Raw genomic sequence first — 26,712 nt, forward strand, 5'->3', positions numbered from 1 at the left:
TTTGATTCAGCTAGCTTTATTATGGCACTTTGTCACGTTACAAACTCAACATTCAGGGTTTTCTGGTTCATACAGCACATAAAGAGATCCACAGATCAGTGCATGTTTATTACAAAAAGAACAGAAAGGATCTGGAAGCAGTTTAATTTTTTTAACACACAAATAAGACAAATTCCAGTGTAGGAGTGATCCATGTGTTCATCCAGTGTAGATTGTTAATTTGTTGTTAAATGAGAGGTTCACATTGTTTCAAGTCTTTCTCACATGCCAATAAGAACAGTATGTTTAATGAGCTCGTGGTCAATATAATTTCTCCTCATGTGATTTCTTTACCAATGATGGCAGACAACATTTTTCTTCTGTGTATGAATTATTTAAGTTCAGCGAATATGAGCAACTGAGTCTGAGTTAGCCGACAAAGTGATTCTCTTCAAAGTTATGGGTTCAATCCCAGTGTCCCAGACTCTGAGCTTTGTTCCTAGAAAGTCAAATTATTGTGTGTCCTGCAGACATTTTGAGCCTACTTTCCATAAGTATGTATTTCTGAAGACTTTGGCTGAAGGGTCCAACATTCATCGTGTTGTGATGCTAAATACTGGGTAACCAGGGGAAGCCTTTAATAAGGATCACGGTTTATATTTCCTCATCACTGCCTTGTTTTACTGTTTAATTGGACTTTTTTCAGCACCGGTTTTCACAATAAAGGAACAATATGGCTAAAGAGTAGACTAACTATATTTTTCAGGAGGGAACAGGCAGTGTGCATTAACAGAATCTTTAGTAAGATCCAAAAGAGACAAGACATGACTTTACTCACTGAGTCCACGTACAACACTATAGAGAGAAGGAACAATTACCACAACCGAGAACTCTTTCGCTGTACACGTTGGATTTTGCAAATGCTTTTTATAATATAACAGATTTGAAGAAGTGTGAACCTGTCCTTTAACTTAAATGTATTTTGCTACTGTAAATGCCACAGTGATGTCAAATTTATACTGTTTATAATGTTCTTGTCCAGTCTAATTTCAGATAGAGCTGTTACTGAATTTTTTACATTACTTAGTACTATGTACGAGTGGCAAATTAAGAAAATATTTTTTCTGATGTTCCATTTTCTGTCAGTTCTAAATAGTTTTTCTCTCCTGGGATTATGTCTTGAGAACTGGTGAAACAAGGTTTTGCCAGGATAACCTTTCTGAGGTCACCCAAGAGTGTGTGTTTTTCCTGAAAGAGAATTTCACTTGGTTTCAGACATTACATTTTTATTTTTCTCCTGAAAGTTTTCACAGATGAATTTTCTTTTTTTTTATGAATTTAGAAAGATTATCCTGGCAAAACCTTTTTTTTTTCATACAGACAAAAACAGACCCTCAGGGCTTCCATAAATATGTCGTAGTTTCTCTCTAACATTTCACAAAATGGTAAGAAATGTCTATCACACACCCCTGAACACACAAGGTGACGTCTTCAGGTTGCCTGTTCTGTCTGACTAACTTATTCTCAGTTTTACCATCAAACGAGACAAAAAAGAAAGAATCCTGATAATTGATGGAATGTTTTCGCTTGATAAATAAATAACTGAAACATAATTTAAGTCTTTGCAGATAGTTGCAAATTAATTGTGACAGCTGTGGATATTACATCTCCCATCTCAACACTGCATCTTCAGTCTGACAAGACATCAATAACGCAAAACCCTGATTATCAAAGTAAACAGACACCGAGTACCCAACACTTCTCCTGCAGTCAAAAATACAGATATGTGCGAGGAAAACTGTACAAAATCCATTCCTGTACGTAAAAGGAGCATCTTAGGTTGGTGTACGTGAACATACACTGTGACATCCATCCACACAAACTTTGTGCACAGCATTATTATACACACAAACAGACGTGGGGTTCCCAGGGATCGACGGTAAACAGGTTGCATTGAAGTGCTACGAGATCTTTCGTTGGCACACGAGGAGTGACATTTACAATATGTACAGCTGAGATTAAATAATCAGTCGTCATGCGTTTCCTAAAAACAAACAGTTTGGTAGAAAATAAACTTCTCACATTCCGTTTAGGTATAATTTAGTTTCTGTCGACATGTGGAAATGAGACTTTAGCAAAAAGAAACAGCTTCAAATGGCATTCACTTAGCTGTACATTCTAATTACTCCTGAATGAATGTATGATCGGTTCTTATACTGTACAGGATGCATGAGCAGTAAGAATTAATTGGAAGCATTCTGCGATTGGCATTGAGATGAATAAAAATAAAAAAAAAACATGCTACTAAAAGGTACTCCAACGAGAGTCACAGTAAAGCTGACTGACTGAGCAATCCTCTGAGTGAGATCCCAGACCTGACACACTCTAGTGACGCGTGACAGCGTGAGGAATAAAACACTTCTGAAGTTAAGAATGTCCATCCGTCCCTCGTCCTCTGAAGTCAATTAATAAATTAAAACCAAACCTGGATACATACGACTCGAGGAGGTGACAGTAAATCTGGGTTTTTTCAGCGGCCTCGGGCCAAGAGAGCTGTCGAACTGCTGCATCGCCCCAGGCAGCAATTCCTCTGACATCATCCTCTCCCTGTGGTGCCTCAGTTTACGGCTGGCTGACCAGCCCTGCATCAGTCACATGGGGGGAGTTCAGCAGACTCCCAGGCTGTGCCAGCGGGCCTTTTCGGGGCGGGGAGAAAAAGGGTATCAGCTCAAGAGGAGAGGACCGGTGCAGGATTTTGGGTGGGTTGGTTGTAAAGTTCTTTCTGGGAGGATGCAGACGGGGCTTAAGTCTGACTCCGCACCCAGCAGACAGGCACCCAGAAGGACTCTCGCTCCAGCCTTTCCAAGATACCTCGCAGTTCTGCACAGGCACTGGCTGAGTCCTCCTTGATTAGGACTCGGTCCACCAGGTGTCCATACTGCTGGTCGATCTGGATGGCGGACTGACGCATCTCTTGGAGGTCTTCGTCCTGTTGCAGAAAGCAAAAGGAAATGATTTTGTACAAAAAGAGACACATGCATGCAGAACCCTGAGGGGCGCGTGAGGATATAGTTGTTTTTTTTTTTTAATCTAAATTGTTTTCTGTCCTGTGTTTATAATTTAAGACATGGTGAAAATTTTTCCCTGATCAGGTCACAAACAAAGAACAGAACACAATTTAGAATTTCTAAAAAAGATAAAAAATCCTGTCCTGTCCTCCCTCAGGGATTCCGTACATTCAGGATCACGCTAACCACCTGTCAGACTTCTGAGGGAAGCAACACATAAACATAAATTCTGGAGGACCCGAAGCAGAAATCTCCACAAGTGAGACGGTCCACGACTCCACGGAGAAACAACTGTGACTGTGCTATTGGCTGCTCCTTGTTAAACCATCGAACATGTTTAGTTAAACAAACAGCCTGATTCACAATAACTATTCATGACTGCAGATGGAAGCAGCATCATGTTTCACAAATAATGAGGGCAAGAGCGGCTCAGTCCAGCAGGACTTGGATGGGGGAACCGGAGGGTGCTTGAAGCCCAGACGTTGTGGCAGTGTGTTTGTTTATGTGTGTGTGTGTGTGCGTGTGTGCGTGTGTGTGTGTGTGTGTGTGTGTGTGTGTGTGTGTGTGTGTGTGTGTGTGTGTGTTTTGGGTGAGCGTGCAATAAAACAAAAAACAATAGGGTGTAAAAATTTAATTTTCCCGAGCAGAATTAATAAAGTTAATTAAATTAAAATTGAGCGTCCCTTGCAAATTGCAATTATATTTGCTAGTTGGGTCTTGCATAGTCATAGACAGACTAACAAGAATTTGTTATGAGTCAAAAAACGTTTGAGAAAGGGACATTTTACCCAGCTTGTATGTTTCAAATTTGATGAAGCAAGTCGGTATCAGAGACGAGATTAACTGACTTTATGAAGAGGTTTGAAACTTGTTAAAATCTGCATGTTCTCCAGGTGTTGGACTAAAGAAGCTTTCACACAGCTCTTACTGGCAGAAATAAAATCAGGACTCACTGTAACGCGGCCGTGATCTCCCCCTCCTGGTGAGGTGGCGGCGCTGCGGCGACGTCTGCTCTCAGGGACACGAGGCTTGACAAATATTACATAGGGCTTGAACTCCGCTGTCCGCAGCCTCTTCAGCGCCTGGAGTGGTGGAGGATTTCCAAACAACAGAGCAAACAGAGGTCAGAAATCAGACATGGCAGGAGCAAGTCATCAGACTCCACACGCTGTGAGCAGATGTGATGCGACCGCCTGCCCTTCATCCGCTCAGCAAACTGCTGCCGCCTGCAGGATCTATAATAGAACGTCGTGATACATTTGGATGCACATTAAACAAGATGTGCTCAGTGGTTGCCACATGACTCTTACCTCAGGCTGCACGTCCACGACACACATCTTATTCTTGGCCTGCACGGAGCGGATGGCCTCTATACTTGTGCCGTACTGGTTCTCCTTGTATTCCCCGTGCTCTATGAACCTAAACAGAGACAGAAAGTTCATGTTTAAGCTTTGAGCACATCATATAAGCAGCTGTTCAGACCTGGTATCAACACGCATCCTGAGCGACCCAATATCTCCAGACTCCCTTAACAAAACGCACGTTTTTAAGAGATGTTGAGTGAGGAGAAAATTTAACAAAGCTTACAGAACTTTACTCTGACAAATTCAACATGATTCATGCTTTCTTGTTGATTCGGTATTTAATGCTCTCCATCAAGTTGTTTCTTTCCTAGTAAAAGTTTCTTCTCTCTGCCAGTCTGTCTTACCTCTAAACATTTATTTCGTTTTGAACACACTGCTTCATCCGAGTTCACCTATTACATTAAATCCATGAAAGACAACGACATTGTGTTGATGGTAAACATGTCCAATTTATAAAATACACTAAACAGCATCCAATATAAGCAACTTCTTTGACACGTATCAAAAGTTCCCAGACTTCCTTCAAATATCACCCCATTTTATGACTTCTTGAGTTAGGAAAAAACTAAAACTTTAACAAAAGCTGTCTATGACAAATGTGAAGCTATTTGAGCATTTCTTGTTAATTCGGCAAAAGAATGAATGTAAACGTACTTGTTGTTTAAAGCGTCTGCATCAAATTGCTGTTTGGTGACAAAGTGGTACTCCACTCCCTCCTTCTCATGAGGCTTCTTGGGCCTGGTTGTGTCTGCAGGAACACAAAAGAGGAATTTACTTGCATGTCATGTTGGTTCATTGATAAGTACAGTGTGTTTAAATGTGAGGTCACTCACGTGGCACAGCCACTGCAAAACGATGTGGGTTTTCAGCAATCACCCGCTGTTTGAGTTCATTGATTCGTGCTCCGAGGGAACCTTTGGAGGCAGAAACCAATTAACATCATAGGCATCAAGAAGCTGCAAAAAACGATTCATCAGTGTGTTGCAACACATATTTTGATCCACAAGGTGTCACTATAGTCACAGGAGATAATTTGTGGCCCTCAGTGGCTCAGCCTCACCAATCAGAACCACTAGGCGGGGTCTCTCATGGGGCTTCTGCTGGTAGCGGGTCACCTCTTCGTAAGTCATGAAATCGGGGTCTCCGGGATCGGAGCCCTCTCCAGAGGACCCTTGCCTGTCTTTACGACTCAGTCGGAAACTCCTCCGTAAACCAGCTACAGCAAGGCCAGAGAGGGGAGGAAAGAAGGAGCAGGAAAAAAAAAAGAGAAAGATCTTGGGTCAGGCTGTCGTGGACCATAAAAGTATTTATACAAGATTGCATAACATGAGTACTTCACGTCTATGATGCAGGTCTCTCATGTAAAGAACGTTATCTGAGAAATGCAGTGAGCAAACATGTTTGAATTCAAGACCAACCCGTTGATAGTCATGCATTAAAAAAAACCTTTGTGGATGAAAATAGCTCACTCTTATCTGAAGTGTAAAAACTTGATAGTGTGAGTTATTAGCTGAACTTAGAGCCAAATCATGCTTCAACTGAAAATCAAACGGCATGCAACTGACTGTAAAAGACATCAACTCCTAAAGGCTGAGACTTGAAGAAGCAAAACATTTAAAGACTCCCAGTTTCAGTGACCCAAAATACACATCATCTTCCAACATTACGGTCCAAACAAGGCATGCTGCTCTGAACGAGGCTACAGTGCTGAGGCAGGACACACAGGACAGCCTGGCCCTGAGAAACACCACGTCAGGCAGAGAGTGACTGCCAATCAGGGTCTCCCACGGCCAGGACTGTCTGTATCCCCCCGTCAGTGGTGTGTACCTGAGGGAATGAGCCGGGCACTGTACCTGAATAAAATTCCCAGGAAAACACCTGGCCACAGGAGGGCGCCACTGCTTTACACTTAGGAGAGACTATAACTGGCGTTAGAGCATCACACAACCCAGCCTCACACCTCCACACAGGGTGAACGAGCAGCAAACGTGCCTGGTTGAGTGTGCAATGCGTCCAACGCAGCAGTGCCCTCATGGGTGGGGAGGGGTGCTGGCAGGGTGGGGCGGGGAGGGTCTTTTTTAGGGAGGAAGGGGAGGGGGGGAGCAGTGCACTGGCCACAGCACAGCAGCGGGGGCTGTTAGTTAGATGCAGGGCGGGAGGAGGAGGGAGGTTTAGGAGGATCCATCACTGTAAGGTGTGAGGCAGAGGGATGGAGAGGGGAGGGTTCACAGCTCCAAGCAGAGTGCACGAGAGGAAGCACAGTTTTAACAATGTGTTCACAGTGAGGAGGTGTGTTTAGATCGCTCCTTGTGCTCATCATCATTCCAGCAGCTCGCAGGATTGGGGGGGGGGGAGTAAACGGGGGTCAGGGTGGGCTGAAGTAGGGTGAGGGAGGGGAGGGCAGTGGAAGGCTAGAGAGCGGTTGAGGATAAAGGGAACTAATGTAATCGCTCCGTAACGATTTCCCCTGCCTGTGCAACATAAAGCATTAGTGCAGTGATACATGGTTGCGTTTTATTTTAAAGGTCTGTACTCTCCGAATCATTAACAGGAAAGTGAGTTAGGTCTAGGAGCTTTGATAATATTTCTACTCCTTTCTTGAATAGTTTTCTCAGGGAGTAATTTATGGATCTCTTTGAAAAAAATCCAGCATATTTAGGTAGCAAGTTAAGAATACTTATTGAAGACTGTCTCTATTTTCCCTACCGCTACCACCTATCATTGTTTTATTAAGTATCACATAGTTATCGGGAAACTTCCCCCGAGAAATAATTAGGAAATTGTAAAACTCATGACCAGCATAATTGCTTTGTCACATATGTGATACCCAACCTAATCACCAGAGCAGATGCTGGATTTGTACATTTCTGCAAACCAGGAATGTACAGAAACTTCACGCATGTTTCAACACACTTCACATTTCAGTTTGTGTGTGTTTTGTCAGGTTTAGGAACAAAAATAACTTGGTTAGGGCGAGGAAAAGATTGTGCTTTTTGTCGCCACCGACTACAAAAAAAGTCAAGAAGTATGCTTGAAAATACCCAGTTTAGTCCGCTGAAACATCGACTGTGAAAGCAGCTTATTATGACCCATATTTACGTTTTTTTGCTGGGCAGCGAGCTTCAGTGCACGTGGTAATTTCATGGCATTAAAGGAGGAAGCAGGCAGAAAGGTATAAAGGGTGGAAACAGGGAGGAGACTGGGGATGGAGGGTCGGTCAAACAAGCACGGGACATTCATTCAGGAGATGCTGTTCATGTCCAGTGTTCAACATATATTACGTAACTGAAGTTACGTAGGGAATGTAGTTATTTTAAGCTGAACGATGTTTTCCTGAACCTAACCAAGTAGTTTTCTTGCCAGAATCCAACCAAACTGCAAGTGTACGACAAAGGCTGAAGCAGTCACGTTATTTTGGGAGTTGCTGGCAATCAACCTATTTAGCGGTTTAAGTACGAGGATGTGTTGTCTTGAACAAAAGACTCCACCACCACCTACTGATAAGACATTCAGTTGATACACGTAATCTTAACATAATAACATATGTTTTGTAAAAATGTTCATATGATCCGTATGAAACGTACAAATTTAGAATCACCGAGGTTTGTAGAATCGTATGATGCCGACGTTTATTCTGGTCTGATAAAACGTTTGTTTTGCTTGTGTGCTGTGATATCTGACACTTTGAACTATCTGTTAATTCTAATTATGCAGCGGAGCTTCTGAAGAGGCAGAACTGTTACTGGCACCTGCAGAAGTGTGAGACGACACTTCCTACACATTTTTTCCCTGCATTACTTCCCTCTCATGTTTGATACCAAACACTCATAACAGGTTTTTGCCTTTGCTACATCTGCACATGTCTTCCCTTCATCCGTCTTCCACCTCTGGCGTCATATTTGACCCTTTAGGAAAAACCTTCCTCTCATCCCTCAACCCCCAGACAGGTCGACCCTACGAGCACTCATTTTTGACCCCTTGCACAAAAGCACCTGGGGAACCAGCGCACAGCCAGGCTGCAGCAGGCAAAGAGCAGATAGGGAGAAGGAGGTGGAGAAAGGTGTGCACGCTCTCACCTATGTACTGTCCATTGAAATAGCCCTCACAGTCACAGTCCTCTGTAGGGAGGCAAGCAGGGAAAAGAGGGGGTAAGCACAGGGTAAGAGACCTGGAAGAGTTAAGGAGTAGGGGAGGTGGAAGAGTTAAAGAGGGTGGGGGGGCGGGCCACGGGCGCTGGAGAGGGCAGGCGACAGGCAGCAGGCAGGCAGACAGCAGGAGGCGAGAGAGCGGAGGGGCAGCCAAGAGATAATGAAGGCAAACGGCCACTAACGGAGGCTTGATGGAGAGATTTGACATTACAAGACGGGAGAGGAGGAAAAAGAGAGGAGAGAAGAGGAGAAATGTGGCTCCCCTTTCGTCTGGAAAGGAGCCAGCTGTGACCCAGACAAGCCTGAAGTCTCCAGAGAGGCTCAGCTGAGGCCTCGGATACAGAAACCTACACATCCAAACTGTGATTGTGACTCATCTAAATGTCTAAATTCAGTTGTTTCATCAAATCTAGACGATAATGTGCACTCATTTTAAGAACATTGGTAAATGATGGGTGGAAAACGAGAGGAAAAACATGAAAACAGCGGCTGAGACGACAGCGGAGTAAAGACGAGGAGGGACGAACGGAACAAAAGATAACAGGGAGGAAAGATGACGCAAAAGAAAAGAGGAGCTATTGTTATTTTTAACAACCTCGGCTAGGTTGGGCTGCAGTCTCCAGGGACGCTGCTCTGCCTGCACATTACCTGGTACAATACACACAAACACACACACACGCGCGCGCTAAACTAGGCAAAGAATCTCTATTCTGGTCTGGTGAGCTAACAGCAGGAGGGGAGGAATTAAGCTGGGAGCAGTAGAAATCCTAAATGCACACCCCAGCACACATGCAACCACTCCACACACACAAACGGCTCGGAGGCCTTTATGAATATGTTCAATCGTGTCTTTTTTCTTTTTTTTTTTTTGCGTGAGGATGTTAGATGTTTCTGCACGTGTACCCACCTTTATCACATCCTTGGTCGTCTGATAAAGATTTGCAACAAGGGGAAACAGAGTGTACAACATTAGAAGCATCAGAGACAAATAACAAAGAGAGAAGTGGATATTTTTAAAAGTGAGGATTTGCAGATGTTAAATTTGGTCGCCGGTGACGTCACAGTCGAGACAGAGGGGGCGGAGGTGGCGTCCATATTTAAAGAGCCCCTGCTAGGATTTAGGGGGAATTAATCAGAGAGCTGGAGGAGCGTGGAGAGAGGCCGAGACAGACGAGTCCCCGCAGGCTCGGCTCGGCCCGGCTCGGCTCGCTGCTGCTGCGCGGCGTGGCAGGGCTAGCTGCCATATTGCTAAGCTCTTGTTGTCTCCCCGTGGCTAAGGCCTAATCGGATCGCATGCAGCTTACGTGCCACGAAGAGCCACCACTCACATTACTCACTCACCTGGCCGTTTACACGCCGCCTATATGAGAAAGTGTGAAGTGTAATGTATTGTTGGGGCTTTGTTTCTCAGCGGGCTCAGCTTGTAATGCCCCGTCTGGATCTGCTTAAGCTCAACCGCTCTGGAGCCAGATGGACCAAACATGAAAGAGATTAATTCATATCTGTGATCCCTCCCTCTCCGTCCCTCTGCCCCTCCATCTCTCTCTCTCTCTCTCTTTCCTTTTTAAAAAACATGTCCACACAGCAGCACGGAGAGGACGGACAATGAATACTAATGCCTCTGAGAACGCCAATTACCAGCAAGAAAAGATCAATAAATGTCAGTGAAAACATCGCTGCATTTATCCAGCGGAGATATTATTGTCCTTAAATGACAGTGACTGAGTACGCTGTCGTTGAGAGGAGGGCTGATAGTGAGAGAGGCTGCAGGTAGTGAAAGTGTAACACGGAAACAATGCAGAAAGATGCAGAGGAATCCTGGGAAGCAGAGACTTACAGACAGGCTTTTTAGGGGATTTTGGATTCGGGAGTGTGCCCATTTTCATCCTGTAGGCCAGTCGCCTGGAAGAGAACGCCGCAGGACAAAAAAAAAAAAGCCAAAGAGGATGGGAGGCAGGAAGAGAATCATCAGGTCAGAGAAACACAGTGAGCCAAAGGTGGAGGAGGATATGTCAGATGGGTGGAACAAAGATCTGAACATAAAGCAGAGAGGATCATATAAACATGTTATGAACAGATTATGAAACAATGGACCCTTCGGATAAAACATGTAAAAGGCTTCAACAAGACCCAAACTGAAGGAGACTCAAAACCACTACATCGTGTCTTTGTGATCATTTCATGTGTTTTCATTTTTGCTTAGTTCCCTTTTTTTCATTGTATGTCTCTGTCGTCATTTTGTGTCTATTTTTGGTAGCTTGATATCTCGTTGTAGTCATTTATAGTCTCTGTATTTGCTTCCCTTATGGTCATTTTACGTCTCTTTGTTGATCGCTATGTCTTTTTGTGGTGGTTTTGTGTGTCTTTGCCGTCATTTGGTTTCACTTTTTGGCAAATTTATATTTTTGTGGGTTTTTTTTTTTTCTCTCACCATTTTATGTCTCTGTGGTCATTTTGCGTCTCTTTGTTATTGTATTATGTCTCTTTGTGGTAGCTTTATGTCTCTTTGTAGCTGTTTTAAGCTTCTGTACTTGTTTTGCCTCCCTACTTTAACCTTTTACATCTCTTTGTGGTCGCTTCATGTCTCATTGTGGTTGTTTTGTGTCTCTTTGTGGTCATTTAGCATCTTTTTGTTGTTGTATTATGTCTCTCTGTGGTGGTTTTGTGTCTCTTTGTAGTCATTTTGCATTTATTTGTAGTCATTTGAAGTCTGTGGCCATTTAGTGTCACATTTTTGTCACATCTCTTTGTGGATATTTTCTATGTCTCTGTTGTTGTTCTTCATTCCTCTGTTGGTGTTTTCCCTGTCGTAATGGTCACTGTGCATCTCTTTGTGGTGGTTTGACTTTCTAACAAAAAAGACATCAACAGACACTTCAAACTCCCACTCAGTAATCCATCCATCACACTGTGTGATGTCCGTCATTGAGCAGACCTGAGCTCATGTTGCTTGTGTTCAGTCATGCTGATGCATTATAAAGATATTTTTCTCATTCATCATTGTTTTAGACTAAAGCTCAGAGTGCAGCAGGAGCCTGCAGCATCAGCAGAAATGTGTTATTTCACTCTAAACATTTATTTAACCTACAAAACACCATATTAACACGTTTCAGAGCCTGGACCCTGACCTGTGTCTTTAACTGTGTTTAAGCTGTGGTTTAATTCCGACAGACGCTGCAGTGTTTGGCAGGGATCTCCCAGCCTGCTCAGATCATCTTACCGACAGATTATGACACCAACAGTATCAGCTTGCGCCTATTCAAGGCTGTTTTTCGATTTATTATTTTTTTCCAACGCTGCTTTGGTGCTCCATCTAATCATAGTTGACCCCTCAAAGTGGAACACATAAATGTGGATTTAACAGATTACAAATGGCTGGATAAAATAAACGTCAGCACTGACAGGGTGAATCGTACGGTCCTGGTGGCGCTGATGAGTTTACACAAGGGTCGTTCCTCTGACGTGAACATGATGTGATAACCCGTCTCCTCCCGGCGCGCTCTCACCTCTCCTGGAACTGTTTGGAAGGGACGAGTCCGGCCCGCAGGTTGCTGTCTCCCACACGCTTGGCCTGCCACCACGTGGGGTCGTCCTGGGTGACGACCTGCAGGATGTCTCCCCGCTTGAAGGGAAGTCCTGCTTCTTGACAGGGCGTCGCCTTGTCTTCCAACGGGATGTAGTCGAACAAGGCTCTCACGTACACCTGGAGCAAAAGACAATAAGACACATATTTAGACTGTCGGACAAGGCTGTTTGTCTGTCACAGAAAACAACAGACGAGTGTTTCTACTTCAGCTCACCTTGCTCTCCTTCAGGCGGTCCTCTTCTTTGATGGCAGGGATTATCTTTAGAGTGATGGAGCCCTGGGACTGGGACTAGATCACAAAAAGACAGAGGAGGTAGGGGAGATGAGAATGTCTCTGCAGCGTCAAATCAAAGACTAACACCAAATCCTTTAGATTTTACAAACAAACAAGAAAAAAACGTCTTCTTCTCATGCCTCTTAATTATTAACTTCTATTTCTACATCGCTGATCTATACCAGCATTTCTTCACACACTGAGCTCACAGCAGAACTGCGTCTCTCACCAGCAGCTGACTGATCTCATCGGGCCTCTTGTGGATCACAGAGACTCCGTTGACCTCCCTGAGTTCATCTCCAACATGGACCAAACCTGTGAGGCAACAGCATGAAAACACAGACCAGACAGCATCAATAACAGTCACAAAGACTCTTCCCTGGGTTTATCGGTCGTATCTCAACATCAGTATCGTTGTCAGATCCACAGATACGGGCCGCCTCCGTCCTCAGCTGTGATCTATTTAGCTGCAGCCACAACAATGAAATCAAAGGCTGAGAGAAGTCAGATCAATACGCTTCTCCCTCAGGACAGGGCAGCACATCCACACACACACACACACCACTGTGTAATCATACGTATGTATCATGTACACATCTGACGGACTCACAAAGAGACCCAAGGCTCATTCTGAAATCTCTCCACAGCTTCGGTAGATTTTTCCAACACCTGACGCAGCAAGAAAACAGAGGAGGCTATGAATGATTAATGGATAAGAACACTGATAGGTTTGCTTTCCCAGCATGCTACACACACACGCACGCACGCACACACGCACACACGCACACACGCACACACTTCCATGGTAACACCCATGAAAGGATCCTTGCTGAGTCTATATCATGTGTGATTGATTCTCTGGGGATCGTGGAGAGCGTTGGGTTTCAGCAACAACTGTTCCATCCCTCTCATTTATCTCCTGCTTCATCTCACTCACTCTCTCTCTCTCCCTCTCTCGCTGTGGTGTTGAGCTCATTAGAGTATCAGGTTGGAATTTGTTATGTTGAACATATGTGCATATTTTTTGTGAAACTGTTTCACTACAACTATCCCACTGCTGTAAAAACTCAGGTGCCTCACGGGGCGACCTGGTAGCTCAGCTTCCTGAGGGCTGTGCTACATTACTGCGGTCGTCCTGGCTGTTGTACTATTTTCGCACGTCATCCTTCAGTCGAACTACGTATATAGCAATAATGTCCCAAAACCTCTAATTAAAGCTGGTTCCATTTAAGTTGGTGATGATTTGACCACGTAGAAGGGATCGGAAGAGACAAACAGGTGAGCACCTGTACAGGTGAGTCGCTCCCAACCTCTTCTGTGTGTGACCAGTAGTGTACAAAAGTCTTCAGATCCAGCAATATTTACTTAAAAAAATAAAAGTTCTAACTCTGCAGTAAAATGGACCCTGTTAGTGTTTTACTATTATATATGATATCATCTTACGGTGGCCCTGAAGTGCAAATCACAAAGGCAAATCAAAAAACACAACAACAAAAATTAGATTTTCTGTTGCGTTTTCTGATTTGTTGTTGTGTTTTCTGATTTGTTGTTGTGTTTTTTGATTTGTTGTTGTGTTTTTTTGTTCTCTAGAGCAATGCTTCATATTCTCTGAGATCATCATGTCCTGAGAGAATGCACTTGTAAAAGAATGAGCTTAAATAAAGAAAAACAGCCTGTTTTCAGCTTTGTGATGATCTTCCAGCTAATCCTAGAAGGTTTTCTCAACTTGTACAGGAACTCTTCATCATTCAGTCTATCAGAACAAATCTGACTAAAAACATTCAAAGATGGTTTTCACTGAGCAGGAAATGTAAGAAAAAAATTGTAATTGTAATTAAGTAACTAGTAACTAAAGCTGTCAGGCAGATGTAGTGAAGTATCTTGAGTTTGTACTTATGTGCTGTACTTTGTAACATCCCACCTCTGCGACCTCGTCATACGAATCAATATCTACATTTGACGCCTCATCACAAGCGAAGCAGAGCTGCTGCTGCTGCTACGAGCGAGAGCACCTAAAAGCATGAGAATCAACCTAGAATCACACAATCATATCAACTGCAACTAACTGATTTTATGGTGGAACATTTTAAATTAAGGGATTTGTGCAGCATGTTCTCCATCAGAACGATATGGCAGAGAAGAGAGCATGCAAGGGGATACTCATGACAACACACGTGCCTGGGAACAGATCATGTGATTGATTTAGGACTAATAAAAGTAAAGAGATGCTATTCTTTTCCTCTGTGGCTCTGATGTGGTCGGCTGTGTTTGCTCGTGTTCAGTATCTCCTCTCCAATGTACACAAAATGTATACGTTTTTCATACTTACATCCTGCATCCACGAGCACTTCAAATAAAAATGTTACATCATGGAAAAATATCCTTGTTTGTTGAGCCTCATCCCCAGGTGGACAAATACTGACGTCTTTCTGCAGGAAGTTACATTTTGTTGTTTTATGATAAACTCTTGGCATACATTTTTATCCAGAGATGATTCAGAGGTTGTTTGCACTGTGTTTCACTCCAGCGCCACACTTCCTGTGCTTGTAGGAGGATAAGATGCACTAAAAACATAATAACAATAAAAGTTGTACTGTACATAAAACATGGAACGTGATGGAGAATCACAAAGGACATATTTGGGCTCATGGCCTTTTTGCTAAAAACGTGTCAACAATGTGAATATTTGGAGGTTTAAGGAAGGAAAAGTCCAGATTATTATATAAAAACGTATCCTCATTATTTCCTACCCTTGTAATTATCGCCTGACCTCCAAGAGTTACCTCCTCTCGCCTGTGTTCCAGCCCTCATGTCGGGAACTACCTCTACAGAAAGCTCAGAGCGACACAAGAACAAAAGGCATAAATTACCACTTCGGTCAGCTGCCCCTCCTCTCATGATCCGAGCCACGATCACCGCCCCAGTGGCCTCATCCCGCCTGATGGTGGCTCCCTGGAGCACAGATGGAAGAACATATCATTAACAGAAGGGAGCAAAGGTCTCCGCTCCCTGTCCTCTCCTCCACTCTCATCCATCACAACTCACCAGAGGCTCCTTGTTCTTCACCAGCCTGACAATCTTCACCGACTCTTCCTCCAGCTCCTCCTCGAAGTCGTCCGGCAGCGGCGGCAGCACGGGGTCAAAGTTCTTCTGAGCCACGGTGTCGTGCACCGAGAGAACGGCCTGATGGGACAGAAAACAGACGTGCTGAGCTTACAGAGCTGATGCTGAGCCGCCGAGGGCCGCCTGACGCCTGCCAGAATCAGTGAACAGGCCTCGGTGATGAAGTTGCAATGTGAAGTCAGGGCAAATGAAAATGTCTGACTGACAGGGAAAACAGGCCACATGATGGTCCAGCAGCGCCGCGTGTTTGTACCTTGAGATGTGGCGACGTCAGCAGGTGCAGCAGCTCCTTCTCCTCCGTGCTCATTGGTCCGCTCTGCAGCTCCTCCGCCACCTGCCCATCAAAACACACACACGGACCATCAGCTCTGACCTCATGTGAACCTGCACCTGCGTATGTCGGTAAAACATGCTGCGGTTTACCGTCCAAATAATGCAGACAGATACACAGACACAGGGGGAGATAAGTAGCGAGCAGCTCAGGTCAGCAGTTTCCAGCTGATGACCGGTGGGAGCAGCAGGATATGGAGTTTCATTAGATGAGCATCGGGATGATTCAGCATTTTTCAGGACATTAACATTCACTTTTGATACTTGCTGTTGCTTCTCGGTGGGAGCTAACTCACTGTGACTGACTGCTGTGCCCAACTGCAAAATGAATTTAGGTGTGTGTGTGTGTGTGTGTGTGTGTGTGTGTGTGTGTGTGGGAGGCTTGTGTACGTGTGTGTGTGATGAGCTTACATCCTCTGCCAGAGATGAGGCACTGTGGAGGACGGGCGTTGGACTCTGCCTCTCGTACTGTCGCAACTTCTCATGAATCTGTGACATAAAAACACGTCGTTTGTCAGAGGAGAGCTTCAAAAGGGAGAGCACAGTTTTGGAAATCAGGAGTGAGCACCCCACCTTCATGAGGTATCCCAAGCTCCTCTCACTGAAGACATCCTTGAGGAAGACCATGTCCTCTTTGTGATTGGCATCGGGACGCAGCTGAGAGGTCAGCAGGGCCAACGTCTCGTGCAGCCCTGCGGAGGAGAAGAGGAAGAAAAACCCTCATGTAGATTATCGTGAACAGATGGAGCGCGGCAAGCTTCACGCAGTATGGACAGTATGTGTCGAGCATCTGTGCCAACTCATCTCACCCGCTCCTGCTGTGAGGACTGGCATGGCTTCTTTCATGGGTCAGTGAGGTGAGGAGGGGGGGAAACCTGGTAGGAGGAGGAGAAAGAGACAAATTATAATCTCAATGCAGATGCATTCGGCTTCTGAGAGGTTTCCCTGTCTGGGAGGGGGAAAAAAAGACTTCCACTTCTCACAAATAGGCAAAAAAAAAAAAAAGGACGAGGAGTATAATGGTGTTTTTGTGCTTGTGTGAGTGTGTACGACTGATGTAAAGGTATCCGGGGACCCGTGTGCAGTAATTATAGCTGTAAATCATCTCCTTGTAGGCTTTACGCTATAAGTCCGGGCTGCATTTTCCAATTTTGCAGTGCAATTACCTCATCTGTGAGTGTGGAGGTGTGTATGCGTATGTCTGCTCGCGTTATAGAGACGTACCGGGAAGATAAACAGTCACTGCTGGCACTATTAATCACATCGACGCTCACCACACCCTATTACAAGCTTTGTGTTGGTGTGTGAGAGAGCAGGAGGAGAGTGGGCACAGAGCTGTAGGAGCGATCTGAAACACTGTGTCATACAGCTCTGACTGATGGAGGACTTTTATATAACGGAGTGACAACTCTTGACTCTGGAGGAAGAACACCATCTCACATGCAGCTATAATAGTTCACAGTGCGAGTTGTTTGTAACATGTCCTCTCCTCTCTACCCAATAAAGCTACATATAAAACATTCCCTCTCTCTTTGTGTTGGTGGGGAATAACAAAAGATATTTGTGGATCTATATTAGTCTCAAAATACCTTTCTAGCAACCGATATCCAGTTTTAACAGCACACTTGAATCAGGACTGTGACTGAGATTAGTACACAAGACAAACAGGAAATGACGCCGACCTGTCGTAAAGGGAGGGACGGCTGTTTGCCGAAAAGTCATTGTGTTTCCCCCCTCTGGGCCACTGTAGCTTTGAGCTAAATGCTAACACCAGATGCTAACATGGTCACGGTGACAACGTCAGAGTCGGAATTGTGCTAGTAAACACGCTCCAGGTGCAACTTGACTTTAGTGAAGCAGAAACATGGCTGACCGATGCAAAATTATGTCTCTTTGGCAAGTGAGCACAGAATTTAACCCTCAGCAGTGCAAACTCATTGCATTGTGATAAAAATGTAGAAGGAAAATAACACATGAGCTGACGGAAAAAACATGAAATCTATTTACAGATTTCATTCAAGCCTATTACAAATACTGTAGTCTACAAATTTGACCCACAGGTGCTGCCATGCGTGATGTCAGACGACTGCTTTCTTCGTGGAGTCTGGGTAGAAGGAGCTGCCCTCAAGTTAAGTTGCACGTTTTCTAGTGAAAGTTGCAAATATTCCAGTTCTGACTTATCTGGAATGTGTGTGAACTGTGTGTAGTGTTTACCATGTGCACCACCTTAGTTTAGTGTGCATAAACAACAATTTGGACAATCGAAAAATTTGAAGTTGAAGGAAATCAGAGGTTAAGAGATAATCTGCAGTACATTTTGTACAGTAACTTACTATTTTTCTATATTCATATGCTGCCACATCTCTGATTGACTCGAAGATACAGTCGGCTGCAGTACTGCACAGACTGCTGGATTATGGCAGCCCCCACCGATCGATACCCCTGTCACTTCACTCAATACCCTCCATACTTCCTCTCTCTGGAAACACGAGTCAATAACACAGACCACAGAGTCCATCACATCACACCACGGTCCGATGACAAAGCAGCAGGAAACATCACAAAGCCAAACAAATACGACAAAGCTGCGGCAGAGAGAATCAACATTTTTTACGCAAGTCCCATTTAACGTCATCATTTGACCTTTACAACAACAGTCTGGATTAACGGTGTGATAAATACGGGCTCCTTGAAAATCATTTTTCAAAGATCTGACGTCCACACACTGGATTATATAATCACACGCCATAGACGTATTTGCTCTGGTGAAATATTGACAGAAAAATCGTGTTCAGACTGTTTAGAAAAGAGGCAGACACCCGATTACTTAACCTGTCTGGCACCAGCGTGCTTGTCCGCTTTGTACATGTAAAATAAACATAAGCTGTACGAGGGATGTGTTCAGCACGGGGCTGTTACGATGTGCGACCACCTCATGCAGGCCTGCCACGATGAGGCATCTTTTTGTAGCGTGCACAGAGACTGTAGAGTTCAATGATGCAAACCAGAAACACGGACGAGTTGTGAGCCTCAAAATGAGAAACACACAGTCAAGATTACTCGTTTAATGTCTGGAGACAAAGGTGACAAAGAAGTGACTTGTAAACTGTTCGAATAGCATGCTAGTCGGTGTCCAATATTACAAGCTATGGACAATAGGAGAAACAGGTGTGTAGCAGTGGTAGAAATGTCCATGTCAGGCAGATGGCTGAAACAGGAACAAGACGAGAAACAACTGAATATTCAGTTCAGCTAGTGCACAGGTGAGGAGCAGCAGGTCTGGAATTAGCTTCAGACACAAACAAAACAGAAGAAGAGGAGTCACAAGAGGAGGAGGAGGAGGAACAGTCCATCAAGATGAGTGACAGGAGCTGTGGTGGAAAACTTTCCAGACGAGGGGGAGGAAGTCAGGAGTTTCTTCAAACGTGCCGGCTTCAAGGCACAAAGTTTCAGCTTAAAGATTCTTGCGTTAGCGGTTTACCATCTTAAACGTCTCATCGCAAGACCAACGTCTGCACATGCATTCTGCAAAACAACTGAAGTAGATGGTGACTTGTTTTCAGATATCTCTGGTCCAATATTGAGTTTGTCTTGTCATACTTTGGTTCATGCAAAACTTACAACAACCCCCATCATCCTCAGCTCTACTAAGATCCTCAACATGACAAACACCATCAGCACATTAGCATTTAGCTCAAAGCACCACCGTGCAGCCTCTAACCTGTATCGTGTTATTTAATGCACACCCATGCTGAACCATTTCCATTTTAGGGTCACATTAAATAGAATTTAGGTTAACTATATTACAAAACTGTATTTTTAGGCCCTCTACCCTGAATACATCAGCATCGATGTGTGGTGCAGCGAGTGAAGAGTTCCTGAATGAGGACAGAGAGGAAGAGCGTGAACAGACTGCAGCCGCCTGAATCCTCAACTTGAAACCAGTTTGACGCAACTCTGCACATATATTACAATCTTGTTCTGTTACTACTCTGCATCCCTGCAAGCTTGTCCGTGTGTAAACCTACAGCATGTCAACGTGAATTTCAATTTTTTACATTGCAAGCTTGCAGTTTTCTCCCTCCACCTAAAGCATCTCTGAAAGTATCCTCGCGCTTTGATGGCACATAATAAGAATATGATTAGCTGAGACGGACAGAGACGGCAACGAGCTCATGAATAATGAACAGAGAGGATATTGCAGAGCCAGGAGAGAGGGATGAGGTGAGGTCTTTTTTTTTTTTGTTCTGTCAGGAGACTCAGTGGGATCAACAAACGGGAGACAGGGTCTTTATTCTCAAATGTGTCAGCTGGGGGTTTTCTTCACATAACCCCACTATATATTTAACTCAGCGAGGAGGAGAGTGGATCATCAATGCAGCGTCTCATCTTCATCCTTTAATGTATTCTGTATAACATTCACTCTTCGCCATCATCAGCAGCGAAGTCTGTTAGAAGTTTCTCCTCCCGTTCATCTCGTGACCAACAGAACTAATAGACGAGGGGAGATAATTGGCAAATAAAAATTTAAAGTCTCCATCCACAAATGTGCAGATTTACTGTGAAAGGATTGATTTGCTATTCTGAACTTTTCATTAGATGTCCGTCTGAAGCATTTTTTAATTTAATATCCACCTTCTTCCAATTAAAACATGAAGGCATTCCTCTGTCTCGTCAACAATAACGTCATTGTGGTTTCTAATTGTACTGTTAATGGTTTTTGAATGCTAAAATGAAGACATAAGGACAGAGCTGATGTTACACCAGAGGAAAGCAGAGACAAAGTGAACAAAATTGCACTGTAAGTCATGTGTGGAGTCAGAACCAGACCAAAGTCCCACTTGCAGGTAAATGTGCTGCAGCTGAGAGCTAATTAGCTATCCAGCCTAGCAAACCGACATTAGCGATGCACTTTTCCCCTGTGAGTGTTTGTTTGGTCGACCTGAGGCGGAGGACAAGATGTCTGATCGTGTTTGTACGTTAGATAAGAAGGAGACTTAAGCGGGGAAGCTAATGCGGGCTGCTGTTCAAAGTCTGTGGCTCTCTGCTGTCTGTGAGCAGCTTCATGCAAGAGATGATTGGCTGTGAACTAAAGAAACAAATAGAGTAGATGAATGAATGCTGTGTAATCCCAGTTGGATTTTTTACTTTTTGATCATAAACTGTGTGACGTCCATCTAATCAGGAATAAATATGTAAAGTAAATCCACATAGAAAACCTGAGAAAAGGACAGAACTCGCCAGAGAATCATCGTATTCTCATCTTCATCAAAGTGATCCAATCAGAGTTTGTCTGGATTTCCGCATGAACATTGCAAAATAGACTGTTAATAGTTAGTTTGTCATACCTTAAACACTGCCAATTTACCAAAAATATTCACAAAGATCAAAAAGGGTGCTATACTGAATACAGTAATATACTTTAATTCACACAGGATCAGATTACGTACACGATACATCTACGTCTCTAATCTATAGTTCAGGAACTGAAGAAATACATTGACTGAATACCGAAGCTGATTCTGGTGGTTTATGAAGTGATTTTAATCAAAAAAGAGATAAGGGTGACCCATTTTTCACTTTGGAGACAGTTAATAAGAGCTAAAGTGCTTCTCATGGTTTTAATTTACTGTCTACTCAGAATCAGATCGCGACAAAAGTTCAGTAAAGGACTGCAAGCAGTGCTTCCCTCGCTAACTCCGGGTTTAATTTCTCACAAATATTACCCATAATGATTCAACTTTTAGTAGTGTCCCATGTTTCTGTCTGGTTTTCAAAGGCTTGCATCATGTCACATGTCTAGAGAGTCTCCCTTTGATGAAGCATTAGAAGAATCTCTTCATTGTTCTTTACGTCGTCGGCTCCTTTGATATTTTTCCCCCAACGACGCTGTCAGAATCAGCGCGAAGAAAACAAAAGCCGCAGAGGAGACGAAAATAAGTCGATTAATGGATTTGATGAAAACTGCACACAAGTTGTGTTTTCCTGAATAATTAAATTGGAGGTGGATGTAACATCTCCCCATCTGTTGCAGTTGAGTCAGTCACCGTCTTGGGAGAATGACTTCATCTGCCCAGCTGCTCTAACACCGACGTGGTGAGATCATCAGGGAGAAGCATCGTGGGAGCTCCTCTAACAAGGCACCCGGAGGAAGAAGTGGACCGAGGTAGTCATGGAAAGATGAAGACAAAAGTATTATATTTGTGCAATCATTATTTCTTTTTGCATTTTAATGAACACCTGTAGCGGCTCATAGAGTAAGATTTCCTGTCAGAATGAAATCCTAACATAAACGAAGTAACTGCTGTTGATACTGCAGTTGATTGTGATTGGTTTGAATGCATGTAAACGAGCCGGCGTGTTTTTATTCCCTCTTCCTGATTGAAATCGGTGCAGCCAGACCTTTGGAGAGGTCTAACGCAGAATCAACACCGCAGTCTGCTTTACAGAAATGTTTGCTGATGTGTATGTCGTCAATATTTGTAGTGACTCATTCTTTCCCTCACAAATTCCAACTTCTGGATTTCAGAGAACTGACAGGAATCAGCTCTTACCAGAAAGCGTTGCATCCCTGCTGTGCCGCTCCCCTGCAAAATCCCCACTACAAACATCAAGCCGGCAAACGTCACTGATCCAGAAATAGCCATCACACATTTTCGCATCTCATCCCAGCGAGAAGAAAAACCCGACATTTTCAGTTCAAATCTAGTTAAGAGCTTAGCTGCAGATCACACAAACATGATGGAGCCCCAGTGAGGTCAGAGAAAACAGCTCAGACGTCAGCTGATCAGATCACAGCCTTCGTCACATAAATGTTCATCTTTACACATTTAGCTAAAGCGCAGACGGATCAGCCGTCGCTGCCGCCGTCGCTGCATTAATAACAGGATCCTGTGGTAAATAAAGAGATTTGTGAACCAACACAACCCCGAATGTGATTCTCAGCGTTGTTCGTCCACATTTGATGAGCTCATTCATAAAGAACTCACATGAACACCAAGCTAACATACTCAGACATCCCGTCTCTGAGCCCCTCCTACTTCATCCCACTCTCTCTTGTCTTCCCCCTCTTTGTCTCTTGCTCAGTCTGATTTATCTTCTTCTTTGTCACACTAACACAAGCTCGTGCAGAAGCCTTTTATTCTCCTGCTTTCAGCCACGAGCTGGAGGTGGCGTGACGTCAGCAGCTTTAGCCGGGCAGCGGCTGGCCCTCGCTGCCGTCAGCGCAGTGCCAAGGGTTTCATCAGGTCTCCCAGAGACTCTTTGATGCCTCATCCAGTAAGACCTCAGCCGTGAGAGCTGCTTAAGATACTCAAGGGCTGAAACTAAGCAGGGTGATGAAACCCACTACTGTGTGGGTTTACTCTTCCTCCAACGACACTGGTGATCTTTTTAGTATTTCCGCTATTAATCGGTTAATCTCAGTATATTTGATACAGTCAGATAATAGTGAAAAATGTCCATCACAGGCTCCCAGAGCTCAAAGTCACTTCTTCAAATATCTCCGACTTCAAGAATAGTCAGTTTACAGACATGAGTGCAAATCTTCACATTGGTTAATCTGAAACCAGAGACTATTTGACATTTTTACTTAAGAATTTGAACAATCTAAATAGTTAATAGTTAATTCAATGATTCAGTGGGCTACTCCTGCATTTGCCAGTGAGTACTATACGTGGTTATTACTTTTAAAAAGGCACTGTGATCAAGATTGAAATAAATACATCCACAGTCTGAGTCAGATATAACACCTGATCACCAGGTGTTGAGTGTTTGTGGAAACTGGTTGGCAAGCGAGCAGAGACTAGACGAGATGTTCAGTTATAAATAAATGGCTAAAATAGGCAACTAAAATGAATGGATGAACTGTTTAAATAGCCAAAATGAATCAAAAGTGAAATAGCTAAAAGTGAAGAAGAGATTGTTGAGACATCCAGATCCTGACGCTCAGAGTGGTAGTAGGGTCAGTGCAGACGTGGCCAAACAGACATAAACTTTAATTCTACAAAAAAACAAGTGTGTGACAACTTCCAGGTTAAAGACTTTATACTGTTAAATAACACAGTTTAAAATCTAGTCAAATTCACATATGTTGAGCATGTAAAGTGATGTCACTAAAGGAGTTTATCTGACAAATCTGTGAGAGCATGAGATGAAAAGTTTGAAGCGATCCCTCACCGCAAACACAAATCCTTAGTTTATTCAACCACTCAACATGATCTGACCTTCCTTTTTTCTACACGAGCGACCTCTTTCAGTCAAGCAAATAATGACTTCTAAAATATACAAGCCTGAACCACAAATCCACAAGGACATCAAGAAAACACTCACACGACTCACATTTTTGGAAGCCACTTACAACCAATTCTATCACCGAGGTCTACGAACCTTTCAGGGGAAAAAAAAGGGGCACGAACACCGAACACAGATAACCACTATGTGTATTTGTCTGTTTGAGATAAACACTTGTTCCATCAACTGGAAAGAAAAGTAAAGTCAGTGTCATTTGTCACAATGATTCCTCACTAGCTCACAAGTCTTCATGCCTCCAGTCAGCCCACCATGGTTTGACGAAGTGCTCCACATTAAACTCAACAAGCCGTTTGTCCATTTCCTCGAGAACAACAGCATTTTCTAATCACCTCAAACTGTTGAAACTGTAGGAAAAAAGACAATTAAGTTTGCGCAAATTCATGGTTTTGATCTATGTTTGGGCGATGTCCACCAATTTAGCATATGATGATGTCCATGTCGGGGTAGTGTGTCGCCTCTGAGTTGTCGTGAGGCAGGATTTGCTCATTCGCACATCAGTGTAGTCACCACCGTCACTGCTGATCTCACCCAGCAGAGAAAACTGACGACCGTCACGATATACGAACCCATAAAGGTTTAAATTCAACAACTTTTCCATAACCTGGTTGTGTTCGGCCTTAGGAGCTTGAGACAAAGTTCGTAGGCTGTCTACGCTGAGCTGGAAAAGCAAGATGGCGGCTCAGCTTATTGTTTTCATCTTATTCATGAGCTTTTATCTGGTTGTCTTTGTTCTATAATCTGTTTACCATTCCATGTCTTATATTTAATTCAGAGAGACCAAGCAAAGTTTCATTGGACCGTGACGAAGATGAAAGATTAATCTAAATCTCAAGCTAAGAAAATGCTAATAACAGCGGAACAACTGAGCAAAACACGCGACCCACAGAGATGAGACACCACTGCCACAATGTGACTGAGCGTCATGGGTTCAGGGCTCTGTAGTTGATGACTGGAAGAAAGCGTGATGTTTCGTTGTCACCTGACTTCGCACTTTGGGTTTTGTCACTCCAACGTAACGGTCTCTCCATTGTTTATGTGCTGCTACAATATGTCTCATCTCTTTATGTATGCTTTCACACAAAATGCACCATCTGGAGTGGTTGTGGTGATGCCTGTGAGGGTATGGGGATCATTAGGAAACACGCTCTCAAACATAACAGCTCTTAATGAAAATGTATTGTCGACAGCGCTGTGAAAATGCCTTGGCATCGACACGCTACAACAACAAATGCTCGGTCAAGCTGTTCTAAGCAGGCTGCCTTTCAGAGGGTTGTCTGCTTCAGTCTGCCAGATGATGGGAGTCATCCCTGCTCCGGTGCCTCCTTCAGGACCGTACACCCTCATCCTGAGCTCCGTGCTTTTTACAATATGGTGGAGAATAACATCTCTGTATGATGAAAGCGAGGAATTGGAGCCAGGAGTAGAAGGCTGGATGAGTGTTTAGCCCTGCAGCCTGGTGCAGCACGACATCTTTCTACATGTGTGCTGCACGACACAACACAGGCAAATAAACACACGCGCGCACACACACACACACACACACACACACACACACAGGCGGATGGTTTTATATTCATGCAGGTGAGCTGAGAGAGTGAAAACATCTCGGTCAGGACATGATCGAGCATCTTGGCTCGACTGCTCGCCACCCCGAGAATGAACACCGCTCACACACGGCTAATCCACTGCCCTGACAGTAATGGGAGGCAACAGTAAGCATGTTTGGCCAGCATCCAACATGTCTCACACACACACACACACACACACACACAAACATTTCCCAGACTCACACCCTCACACTGAACCCCACATAACCCCCCTCTCTAATATAATCTCATAACAGGAGCGAGCAGAGGGTGCGGTCAAACAGAAACTTATATTATCTCCAACATGGAGGGAAACTACTGATGTTGACAGCTGACACCCTCCTGCACACTGTCAGCCCGATGCTACACCCCCTCCTCCACCCCCCTGCACCCACCCCTCACTGCTGCACAGCAGAGCACATGCAGATGTTTAATTCTTCTCGTTCACCCTCCGTTTTCTCTCCATTCTCACTTCCTCATGTCTGTAGAGCACCGGCCCTTCATCCCTCCTCTCCCTCCCGCCCTCCCTCTCTTCTCTCTCCTCCATCTCTCTGCATCACTCTGCAGTGCTACACTGCTCTGCTCTGCTCTCCCCACATACAGCACGCCGTCAGCTGGCAGACGGAGGAAAGCAAAAGGGAAACACACACACACACACACACACCGGATCAGCATCCATGACCACCTCGCGTTCACACTGGTAGCAGAAGGCGTTAAAATCAGACAAATGTGGACAGAAAACGAGCAGGAATCTCACCTTCTCTTCTCTCCGTGTCTCCTCCTCTCTCTGTGTTTGTGTCCCTGCTGACTGCAGCCACACTGTTTCTCTCGCTCCGATTCCTCCTCCTCCTCCTCCTTTCCTTCTTCCTCCTCCTCCTCTGGCTGCTGCTCTCACAAACCTGCTGCCGCTGAGTGTCCGCCTCTTTCCCTCTCTTCCTCTT

General features: G+C 44.2%; 1 protein-coding gene across 4 annotated transcripts; it reads right to left on the reverse strand.

Annotated features, from left to right (window-relative positions):
• Positions 1-26,712, reverse strand: mpp3a (MAGUK p55 scaffold protein 3a). Of its 4 annotated transcripts, XM_030407481.1 has the most exons (20): positions 26,529-26,712; positions 16,682-16,747; positions 16,446-16,564; positions 16,284-16,361; positions 15,796-15,876; positions 15,465-15,602; positions 15,290-15,371; positions 12,649-12,734; positions 12,360-12,434; positions 12,066-12,262; positions 10,397-10,461; positions 9,467-9,487; positions 8,488-8,529; positions 6,265-6,330; positions 5,472-5,627; positions 5,245-5,325; positions 5,066-5,159; positions 4,358-4,466; positions 4,001-4,129; positions 1-2,968 (listed from the first exon to the last, which is right to left on the reverse strand). In XM_030407481.1, exons 2-20 carry the CDS (start codon positions 16,716-16,718, stop codon positions 2,783-2,785), a joined length of 1,842 nt encoding a protein of 613 aa, XP_030263341.1. In that variant the 5' UTR covers positions 16,719-16,747; positions 26,529-26,712; the 3' UTR covers positions 1-2,782. The 4 variants fall into 4 exon arrangements, with proteins under 4 accessions (XP_030263341.1, XP_030263342.1, XP_030263343.1 ...); XM_030407482.1 differs by lacking the exon at positions 8,488-8,529; XM_030407483.1 differs by lacking the exon at positions 6,265-6,330.

Source organism: Sparus aurata, chromosome 23 (assembly GCF_900880675.1).
Source record: "Sparus aurata chromosome 23, fSpaAur1.1, whole genome shotgun sequence".
In the NCBI taxonomy this organism is placed as follows: Eukaryota; Metazoa; Chordata; class Actinopteri; order Spariformes; family Sparidae; genus Sparus; species Sparus aurata.

Coding starts and splice junctions, on each gene's coding strand:
- mpp3a (XM_030407481.1), bottom strand. CDS start 16,718: ATGAAAGAAGCCATGCCAGTCCTCACAGCAGGAGCGG. Junction 16,565..16,681: donor AGTCCTCACAGCAGGAGCGG/GTGAGATGAGTT, acceptor TCTCCTCCGCAG/GGCTGCACGAGACGTTGGCC. Junction 15,603..15,795: donor TGACGTCGCCACATCTCAAG/GTACAAACACGC, acceptor CTGTCCCATCAG/GCCGTTCTCTCGGTGCACGA.